Source organism: Medicago sativa, chromosome 4, assembly GCF_051527215.1.
Source record: "Medicago sativa cultivar Bolivia chromosome 4, Bolivia_mono, whole genome shotgun sequence".
NCBI lineage: Eukaryota > Viridiplantae > Streptophyta > Magnoliopsida > Fabales > Fabaceae > Medicago > Medicago sativa.
In genome coordinates, this window is record NC_140752.1 from 27528694 (window position 1) to 27539485 (window position 10792).

A 10792-nucleotide genomic window follows, 5' to 3' on the forward strand; every position below is an offset into this window, starting at 1 on the left:
CATTACATAATGATTCAGCAAAATATTAAACAAAATATTGCACCACAGTTGTGCTTATAATTTAGCAATTTCGGTACATAAATAAACTAACAAACATCACTTAGTTGGCCTCGGACCCCTTGGAGTAAATCTTGGAGTTGGCATGAAAGATGTAAGCATTTGTTGTTCATTCAGACGTGCATTTGAATTTTGACCCCTAATAGGTGGTGGCCTAACTCCAACCGGTGCTGGATCAAAAGTCCCTTGTCCAATTCCTATTGGTTGTGGTCCTTGCACGTTCACATCAAATAATTGCTCTTGTGTTCGTGGGGCAGATTATGACAAATCTAAAGTAACTTGTTCTCCTTGACCCTCATTGTTGGGAGGTGGTGGTGGTGGAATCCAATTGGGAGGCATAGGCATCACACCTTGATTAGTGCAGCCGAACCTATTGTGGTTACCTTCTAGACCACACCTTGAACATGTTATCACTGGATATGACCTCCGAATATTACCTGAACCGGAAGGACCCTCGGATGCATCTTTCCTTCTTTGTTTCTTTGGCCTTCCAGGTTGGCTTCTTTTTGGTGCAGGCACTGGTTTCACATAATCAGTTTTTTCCCAAAACTCTTCACCTTGTGTTGGCTTTATGAAATGCTCATATGTTGCATTGTATGAGTCCAAAGTAAGCAACCCATGACAATAATTTTCAGGTTTGTCATGCCTCCATGCAATGGCTGCTATTCCATGAACACATGGCATGCCTAAAACAAATTCAAACAATTTCATCATTATATGATTTGTAAACAAGAGCACCAATCTCTGTGTATATTATTAGACTATGAAAACAAACCATAAAACTAAGAAAATATGGATACCGATTCCAAGAGATATTCATGACAGAAAATGTGGTGGCATAATGTTCAGATACTCTAAAAAAATTATTTCTGATATAAGGGAATACAAAGTTTCTACTATTTTATAATGTCTTTTTTGCTTGTTCTCTATTGAAGTCATAAAACAGTAACTATATTACAAGGCACACATTTTTTTGGATATAAGGGATTTTTTTCAAATATTTACCATTTTCATAAGCTATTTTATTACATTCAGTGGTAATGACTAATGTTTATGGAACCTGTAGTGTAGAACTTGTTCACGCTTAAATCATATATGTTTTTCTTTTGCAAACAGAATAGGAGTTATCTATATATACTAACTAAGAGAAACATAGAGTTTCAAAGACAAAATGAAGAGATTTTGCCCTAAAGCTTCTTTTATTTTCCTGAACTAAATCCACCTAAACTCGATTAAAAACCTCCTATGTTCCTAACCCAAACCAAAGGCATGAACTAAAACACAAACAACACTTAACAGCACAGACAGAGAGCTGAAGAGCCTATAAAACAACACAAAAAAATGCAGACTGCTGCACCATAACAGAAGTGCACTGCAGCCTGCCTACAGAACACAAAAAACGCAACACAGAAGCACACAGACTGCACGCAGCAACTCAAACAGAAATTATACAGAACCTGCACCCTGAAATTATGCATATGCGCAACCAGAAACTATGAATTAATATCTATTAGACCCCAATGCCTAAACTACATATGAATAAACAAATTGGAAAATACCTGTTAGTTGCCACATTCTGCAGGTACTTGTTTGAGCATCCAAGTCAACATCGACGTGTGTTCTCCAATTATTTGCAACTTGAAATCTCCCTTCACCAGCAAATATTGGTGTCCATTGATTACTCTCCATTTTTAACTTATCCAATCTAGACTGCTGCATTGGACAAAGTAAACCAGTTTTGTTGGCCAACTTTACTTTGTTTGCACTCATTGTCCTCATAATGTAGCATCTTATCTCCTCGGCCATGGTCAGAACAGGTTTGGCTATATATTTGTTAATACTTGAATTAAAACTCTCACAAGTGTTATTGCATACGTTGTCCACCTTTGGATCGGTACTAAAGTATGCCTTGGTCCATGACTCCTTAGGACACTTGTTCAAATATGCCCATGCCTTCTCACATTTTCTCTTTATCCTCTCCATCATTGTGTTGAACTGGGCTGGTGTAGAAGCTCTTGCAGCCTCCCAAACTGCTCCTCTTAATTCTTTGTCTTTCCATTGCTTAGTGACATTCCTCCATAAGTGCATGACACAATACCTATGTGGGGCTCCTTTCATCACTTCTTGTAAAGCAGGGATAACACCCTAAGCATACAGAATAAACAAACACAACGTTAAAATGGTCATTAGCATAATTCTCTTTAGTCCTTGACTGTGTATACTTACTGTCACTAAGGTCCCTGACAGTAAACATTTACTGTCACTAAGGTCCCTGACAGTGTACATCTACAACTATAAAAATAAGCAGTATTATAATTTTCTACGTACCTTTTGCATGTCACTCATGAAGTTCAATCCACGTTGTGCATAGGGCCCCACATCAGTATCCAATAAAGATAAGAACCACTTCCAATTTTCCTTGTTCTCTACTTCAACAATTGCATAAGCTATCACATAGTTATGGTTATTTACGTCTGTACCAACTGCAGTTAGTAGTTGTCCCCCAAGTTTCCCTTCAAAAAGCAACCATCCAACCCAATAAAGGGTCTACACCCAGCCATGAACCCTCTCTTACAAGCTTCCAAACACACATAAAATCTCTTAAATTGTGGAGGACCTTCGAGTACCGGTGTGACATTAATTTTAGCTGTTGTACCCGGATTACTCCTTTGTAACTCAGCAGCATAGTCCCAAACAAGACCATATTGCTCTTTGAAATTCCCCTTAACCTTGGATCTCGCTTCTTTCAATGACCTAAACAACTTTGTATCATTGATTTGCATCCCATACTTTGTTTTGAAGTGATCAAATGCCTCTGTATATGTGATTTTTGGAGACTCTTTAATCTTTTCTGTAAGCATGGCAACCACCCACTTCCTCCTTGCTTCAGAGCTTTTAAAGTCACGACAACAAATGTGCAATGGCTGGGGGAAAGTCTTGATTTGAAAACTTTTAGTTACTTTACTCCAAGCACAATATATCATCCAATTGCATGTTTCATCCTTGCATACGACTCTGCACCTTTCTTTGTCATTTTTCAACCACTTTATATCTCTTCCATGGTATATGGTGAAGTTCCTCACGGCTTCTTTGAAAATATCCAAAGTTTCAAATTCCATTCCTAGCTCCAAGTGGACTTGACCAAACTCTGCATTTGAATTAAACTAAGGGAACACTTCTCTTCCATTTCCATCACCTTCATCATCGGTACTAATAGGGCTCCTTAGTTCTTCAGAGTGGTAACTGTCATTGTCGTTAGGAAAATCATTCTCATCGACATTCTCTTCAACATTGATACCCGTGCCTTGTCCTTCTGTTGGTCTCTTGTTCCTTCTTCTAGATGGTTCAGGTTCCAAATCAACTTCCATGAAAGTATCATCATCTCCACTAAAATATGAAGGTGAGTAATCAGAATCCTCATCGATATCATATTCTTGTGCATCATCATGAGCTTGATCTTCATTAACTGTTTCACCTTCATTGGCATCAACTACCCCTTCATTAACATCAATTTCGGCCTCAACCACATTCTTATTAACAACATCAGCCACACTTTCATTAACAGCATCAGCCACAATTTCAACCTCATCATCAACAGTCACAACTTCAGGTTCATGAACCGCCTCTTCTGGTTCAAATATTGGATGCTCATAGTATATATGAACTTCGTTGCCACAACAACGGGCAATGTTACCCAAATCCAAAATATCGGCATCTTCAATAACTTGAAGGTAACCTCCACAGTCAGGAACCAACCACCATATTTTTTCAATACCCGCGTAGTTTCCACATAGTTTTGCCATCTCTTCTAGTTGATGCTTGCTAAGGTAGTCAGTGTCATACTCTTCCCAAACACAAAATTGACCATTTACATACTCCATGTTACCATTACCATATCTTTGAAAATAACCACCATGATGCAAAATCAAAGTTGATTCCATTCTAAACACAAAATAACAGATACATATGTTAACAAAAAAAAAAAACCTTATAACCCTTATATTCTTAAACATAAACTTTTTTCCGGCAAATATTAATTGGTTGAAACATAAACTTTTGATTCTTTTTTTTTCCTTTCATCATTTTATTCGTTAATTATTTATGGAAATCAAATATATATTTTCTTCCATCTTTGGAACCCAGGGGTCATTACGAGGATGACAAGCACCGTGAAGCAAAGTGTACGACCATTTCAAGAGAATGAAAAACAATGTCTCAACAAAAACTTGTAGCACGTACACAACTGATATTTTCAGTTCTTTAATGACACAACTTATAAAAATAATTAACCCTAAAACCTAAAATAAACATAACAACAACAAATAAACCAAAACTATCAAACATTAAGCATAAGAAACATGAAAAGTTATGATTTTGCATGATCAAAACAAGTAAAATCATAGAATTTGTTGTTCACTGACCTTATGATGTTCAGGCGCGACTTTAGCAAAAACAGAAGGTACAACGACATGATGAGAAGAAGCCACGACGGCGACGGCAGACGGCGGAGTCGCGACGGTGGTGGATGATTTCAACGGTGAGGGTTTTGAGTTTTCAGTTCAAGGTGTTTTTTTAGGGGAAGTTCAATGTGTTTTTGTTCTTGTTTTGTGTTTGTGTTTGGAGGGAGAAAAGAAAGAAATACCCAATGGTTACTAATAAAGTGACTTTTGAGTTTCTTTCACTTAAGTCCCTAACACATCATATGCCAAGTCAGTATAACACATGTGCCACATCATCATTTAACAGACTTTTTTAACGGCAGAGACTAAAGTGATAACGAAAGTGTAGAGTCAGGGACTTGTTTGTATTTAATCATGAGTCAGGGACCTGTGTTTTGAGGGGACTGATGTTGATGTGGCTGCCACTGTTCAAAAGGCACAAAGATCTATTGTGAATTTTAAGAGTGCTAGTACGGTGTTGGTGGAGACACTAAGTGGAGGTCCAATTTTGCCAATATCTGATATTTATTGGATAGCTCCTTTTAGTGGTTTCTATAAGCTTAATGTTGATGCAGCAGGTCCGATAGAGGGTGATAAGTGGGGTATTGGTGTTGTGGTGAGAGATAATGAAGGTGTTGTCGTTGGTGCTAGTTGCTGGCAAGTCTTTTCATCACTAGATTCAGAGGTTGCAGAAGCTTTAGCTATGTGGAAGAGTTTGGAATTTGCAAAAGATATATTTTTTCTGAATCTTATAGCAGAATCCGATGCTTCTAATGTGGTTTTAGGGTTGAATGCTCACCAACAATCTCCAAACTATGTTGGATCAATTATTCAAGATTGTATTAGTTTTAAGGGTAGTTTTCGTAGTTTAAATTTTTTGCATGTTAGGCGTGAAGCCAACCAATGTGCTCATTATTTAGCAAAATATGCTCTTAAGAATTTAGATTGCATATGAATTGAAGAAACTCCGCCTTGTATTTCTGCAGTCTCGACATTTGATTTATTGCCAGACTTTCATTAATGAAATTGTCTTTAACGTCAAAAAAAAAACTAGTAAAATATTCACGACAAGACAATTTTTGCAAGGGTAAGATTCTTGATTACTTATTATGCGAAATGAGAATTTAGTGACTTGAATTAAAGAATATATCGTTAGTTAAATTAAATTTTCAAATTCGGCATCATAGTTTTCAAGACTCTTTATTTGTACGTGTTGATGCATCAATTAAGAGAAAAGTCTAAGAGAATATGGACTTTTAATTTTTACATGCAAATTATTATAGAGTTACAAAGGGTTCCCCTTAGATGAAGGATATTCCTTTAGATGCACAGGGTTACAATGCCAAATAGTAAATAAGAAGGTAATTCCTTTCTTTTTACAACTAAACCACTCCCGTGAACAAAATTTTATTCTCTCCATCATACTACCCAAGTCTGGGATTTGGATCTTCTTGTAATTTCTCTCATGTTGTTGGTGCTGCACTAAGTTATTATTATTCTTCTGTGATGCAACGCCACTTTAGTTGGTATTCTTTCATGTAAAAGTTTCCAAGCAAACACACCGACTTTCGAGAGAACATATGAACGCCATATCAGATGAATTGCCTGCAATAAATGAGGCAACATACAAAGAAAAAGTGTGTCGTATATACAAAGAAAAAAGTGTGTCGTATATATGTGGAACACCCAAACAAACAATCATATATGTATCAAATACAAACTTCTACAAACAAACAAAAACCACCCTCCATTGAGGGCCCTCGAAACCAATAAAAACTAAACACCAAACCAAGAAGTCATCTGTAAAAACCAAAGTCTAAACGCATGCGCAATAGCAGAAACAAATCTTGTGTCAAACCGTTGAAAAACCTCTCCAAAATAACCATCGAACCTACCAAAAACCCATGTAACCGCACCTTAAACAAGCCACACCGTCTAACAATCATGTATTTGAAAACCCCATCAACAACAAACTCATAGAAGTAAACCCACAAAAAGCATAGCCACCACCACCACCACTAAAACTACCATTAACCACCACAAAAACCACCATTAATCCTCACCAAAACCAGCACCAGCCACCACGAGCATCACAACCAAAAACCAACACCAGCCACCATGAGCATCACAACCACAAAAGACCAAGTATCAACACCACCATGGAAACCACCGCGAAGCACCACAAACCAACACAACCAAAAAACAACCTACGAGCTCCTCAACATCATCACCACAAACATAACTCACCGCCACATAAAAATAAAATAAAAATTAGTCAAAGCTGTATGAATTAACCACCGCCCCCCTGCAATATTTTCCAATTGATGGCTAGCGTGCTTAACGGCAGTAACAAGAGTGGTTCATGATAGATTGGTACAAACACTTACAGAACAAGCATGACACACCCAGAAGTAACACTCGTCCCTAATCCTTCAACCAACTATGCACAAAACACAAAATCCCCACAAGTAAATTTCCAATGCAAGATCCGAATCCAGATCTAGATCTACTACCACAAACCATCCTGCTAGATAAACTCTTAAATTGATTAAGCCATGAGATGAATCTTTGTGATCTGTGAGCATGTGTTAAGAACTCTCTTTAACATCAATGAAAATCTAGTCTTTATTCAGAATTATTTGTGCCTAATGCTTTTCTTATGATTGTTTGTATGACTACTAACCCTACCTTCTTTCAATCGCATTAATTGATCTTAGGAATTAATTGACTACTAACCCTAGCTATTAAACCTGAAATAGTAATTCTGTTTGGCTTTACATATGAAACTAGAGATAGGAAGTTGCGACTTATGACTTATGGATTAACGTTCTCACGATGCTTCCACAGTTATTCAATCGGTTTAAGAGATTAAAAGGTTATAACTTAGGATAGGGTTTTGAGTCAAGAGATTGATCAAAACCACTTAGTTAATCCGTCGTAAAGCTAGGTTAACTTCTTTGAGAGAGAAGAGAGCCAAATTACTCACAGTGAGAAATAGAGGATTCGAAAGGCTTGATCATATGTTTTAATCCAATTATCAAACCATTTTATTTACTTTGTATTAAGTTTTATGCAACCAAATCCAACTGCCTAGGACAACTCATAAATTTACTACATTCTTTATTTTAACGAACTTGTTTAGTAGAAATTAACAACGGTCCTCGTGGATTCGATCTTTATTACTACTTCGATAGTTTTTGGTACACTTGCCGAATCATCTATGACTTAATAAGGGTATTGTAGTAAAAATATGAGTATTTATCTTTCATTTATAAAACACTTTTTAATATATGTGAAATAACTAAGTAGGATAATTAATTCGAGATGAAAAGAATGCCAAACTCAAAAATCACATCACACTTAGATGGCTTCCTTTAGCTTCCTAGTGTTGCCCCTTCTTGTTTTGTTTGTTATCCCTGAGGGGCTTGCAGACCAAATATTACCCCATAATGGACTATCACCCACTAAGAAGCTGACCCGTTTCTAAGATTTTTTTGGGGTAAAGTGAACCTAAAATTTGGACCGTAACTATTATATATATAAAAAAATTGAATTCTCAAAATGTGAAAATAATTTGCTTGAAGATGATACCTTTGTTTAGGTTAAAAAATAATCTAATAAAATACATGAAAAAATCATTGAATTTGTTATTTAACATCCAAATGCTCATATGTATTCCTACAAGCATTTGTAGATGCAAAGTTACAAATAATTGTGTTTACATCAACATGTTCTATCACACCTCTCAACCTTTCTTGTAACATTGACGATCTCAAATAGTTCGTCAATATGTTTAACTTCAAAAAACTATGGAATATGTACTCACTAAAATAACTCAATAATTTTAAATGCTGACATCAACATATTTTGACAAAGACATTTAATCACTTTTAATTCCGAAAATAAAATTTGCATCAACACCCAACAAATCCTTATTAGAAAATGCAACAAATCCTTATTTTATTTTCTGGTCCAAATTAAAACTTGTCTTATAGAGTTTAGGATAGTCGTCTGGCCGCATATACATTATTAAAAAGTTACCGGTGTATAAAGATTCCAGGTTGAGAAGCACTCGATTTCTAAAGTATGCTATTGAGAAAATATGTCCATAATATATTGCATCATTTGCATTATTGCATATATATACCTTATCCATTACGAAACTGATCATCTTAAGCTATATATTACGGTGAAGCTAAATTCAGTATTACGTGATGCTAAATAAAGCAATTATTTGTGCATAAAGCAACATAGTGTTATGCGGAAAGCAACATAGTTATGCTGAAAAATGATAATGACGAACTTTAGCATATGTTACTAGTATTGATTGCAAAATGTCACTATATGATGCAACTTCCCAACTTTAATCAACACATAATTTCAAACTTCTGTACCATATGAAAACAAAATCACAGGACAACTATTGACTTTTGGTACAAAAGAGTGTCAAGTCATTACCAATTCAAGATTGAGACATGCAGCTGTTTGTGGATTCACTAAGATCACGACTAGTATAAAAGGAGCTAGTCACTCTTGTATTTTATGCATCAAATCATAAGACACTAACATGGCTTCCTTAAGCTTCCTAGTGTTGCTCCTTTTTGCTCTGTATATCATCCCTCAGGGGCTTGCCAACTATGACGAAACTCCCGAGTATAAACCACCAGTTGAGAATCCCCCATTTTATAAACCACCCGTAGAGAAACCACCCGTGTACAAACCACCGGTTGAGAAACCTCCGATCTATCATCCACCAATCGAAAAGCCCTCACTTCACAAACCTCCAGTAGAGAACCCTCCCGTGTACAACCCACCGGTTGAGAAACCTCCAGTCTACCATCCACCAATCGAAAAGCCCCCAGTTTACAAACCTCTAGTAGAGAAGCCTCCAGTGCACAAGCCACCGGTTGAGAAACCACCTGTATACAGGCCACCAGTGGAGAAGCACCCAGTTAACAAGCCACCAGTTGAGAAGCTACCTGTTTACAAGCCACCTGTAGAGAAACCTCCAGTGTACAAGCCACCAGTTGAGAAGCCCCCGGTTTACAAACCTCCAATAGAGAAGCCTCCATTGCACAAGCCACCGGTTGAGAAACCACATGTATACAAGCCACCAGTCGAGAAGCCCCCAATTTACAAGCCACATGTGGAGGGGCCTCCTGTTTACAAGCCTCCATTCGAGAAGCCACCGATTTACACAGCTCCATTCTAGAGGCTACCTTACCACCCAAAGTCCCCCTCGGGCAGACGATGGTACTCGTTTGTAGAACATGCTACGAAGAAAATATGTTAAATAGGAGATATATATTTTTCTAATTAATTAAGGGATATATATTCTTGTAATTTTCATTTCAATAAGTTGTTTACAATGCTCTTGGTATGATAAGAACGTGAGTGAAAAACGGAGAATGAAAATAGTGTGCTTTTGTTCTCCAAATTATGAATAAAAATTCTATGATTTTAATGTTGTGTAATTGGTTGAATAAATCGTGATACATCATATTATTAATTTTCGATTCGCTTCAACAAGTTCTCAACATAAATAATTAATCAAGTTAATTTCTTGTGATACTAGTAAGGCGCATGAGCTGTTTTCTACTTCCGATAGGTTTATGTGAGCATATTGAAAGTATGATTGGTAAGTTCTGGTGGGGTAGCAAACAAGGTGAGCGTAAAATTCATTGGATTAAATGAGAGACATTATGTAAGGAAAAAAAGAAAGGTGGAATAGGTTTTCGAACATTTCATGAGTTTAACCTTGCAATGTTGTCTAAACAAGGTTGACGTATTATGCACAACGATGACTTATTGAACTCACAATGTCTGAAAGCAAAGTATTTTCCTAGAAGCAATTTCTTGAAAGCTTCAACTGGTTACTGCCCGAGTTATACATGGAGAAGTATTTTGCAAGCACGAGTGGATGTTATTGAGAAAGCTGGTCTTTGGAGAGTAGGAGACGGTCGTCTAATTAACGTATGGAAGGATAATTGGCTTCCTTATCAAAATGGGCACAAGATTTGGTCCCCTAAACCTCCTAATTGTGATATTATGTTTGTCTCAGATCTCATTCACCATGATATTCGATGTTGGAATGCTCCTTTAATTAATGAAATTTTTCTCCCTTTTGAGGCTCAACAAATTCTTCAATTGCCAATTTCTTTCTCTCAATTGCAAGATGAATATGTGTGGGGTGTTTCACGGTCAGCTATTTTTTTCTGTGAAGAGTTCATACCATTTCTTAAAGGCAAGGCGTGAAACAGTTGGCTCAAATAGCTCAATGCAGGACAATAATCACC

The 10792-nt window shown here is 36.8% G+C and overlaps 3 protein-coding genes across 3 annotated transcripts; 1 reads left to right on the top strand and 2 right to left on the bottom strand.

Moving 5' to 3' along the window:
• Positions 1 to 315: 315 nt before the first annotated feature.
• Positions 316 to 3176, bottom strand: LOC146927432 (uncharacterized). The gene is made up of 4 exons (XM_085707076.1): positions 2633 to 3176; positions 2386 to 2570; positions 1617 to 2202; positions 316 to 743 (listed from the first exon to the last, which is right to left on the bottom strand). Exons 1-4 carry the CDS (start codon positions 3174 to 3176, stop codon positions 316 to 318), a joined length of 1743 nt encoding a protein of 580 aa, XP_085563202.1.
• LOC146927433 (uncharacterized) lies at positions 2743 to 4646 on the bottom strand. Its single transcript, XM_085708152.1, has 3 exons — positions 4479 to 4646; positions 3929 to 3999; positions 2743 to 3895 (listed from the first exon to the last, which is right to left on the bottom strand). Exons 1-3 carry the CDS (start codon positions 4526 to 4528, stop codon positions 3222 to 3224), a joined length of 795 nt encoding a protein of 264 aa, XP_085564278.1. The 5' UTR covers positions 4529 to 4646; the 3' UTR covers positions 2743 to 3221.
• Positions 4647 to 9023: 4377 nt separating this feature from the next.
• On the top strand, positions 9024 to 9970 carry LOC146927434 (uncharacterized). The gene has a single exon (XM_085700710.1). The coding sequence runs from the start codon at positions 9064 to 9066 to the stop codon at positions 9706 to 9708; it is 645 nt and encodes a 214-aa protein (XP_085556836.1). The 5' UTR covers positions 9024 to 9063; the 3' UTR covers positions 9709 to 9970.
• The last annotated feature ends 822 nt before the right edge of the window (positions 9971 to 10792 follow it).

Excerpts from the sequence above, each read along its gene's own strand:
- LOC146927432 (XM_085707076.1), bottom strand. The coding sequence starts at position 3,176 with ATGGAATTTGAAACTTTGGATATTTTCAAAGAAGCCGTGAGGAACTTC. Across the intron at positions 2,571-2,632 it reads TTATGTGTGTTTGGAAGCTT|GGAAACTTGGGGGACAACTA; the intron begins GTAAGAGAGGGT and ends TGCTTTTTGAAG. Across the intron at positions 744-1,616 it reads CAGAATGTGGCAACTAACAG|GCATGCCATGTGTTCATGGA; the intron begins GTATTTTCCAAT and ends AATTTGTTTTAG.
- LOC146927433 (XM_085708152.1), bottom strand. The coding sequence starts at position 4,528 with ATGTCGTTGTACCTTCTGTTTTTGCTAAAGTCGCGCCTGAACATCATA. Across the intron at positions 4,000-4,478 it reads TCGCGCCTGAACATCATAAG|AATGGAATCAACTTTGATTT; the intron begins GTCAGTGAACAA and ends TTTTGTGTTTAG. Across the intron at positions 3,896-3,928 it reads TAATGGTAACATGGAGTATG|ACACTGACTACCTTAGCAAG; the intron begins TAAATGGTCAAT and ends GGGAAGAGTATG.
- LOC146927434 (XM_085700710.1), top strand. The coding sequence starts at position 9,064 with ATGGCTTCCTTAAGCTTCCTAGTGTTGCTCCTTTTTGCTCTGTATATC.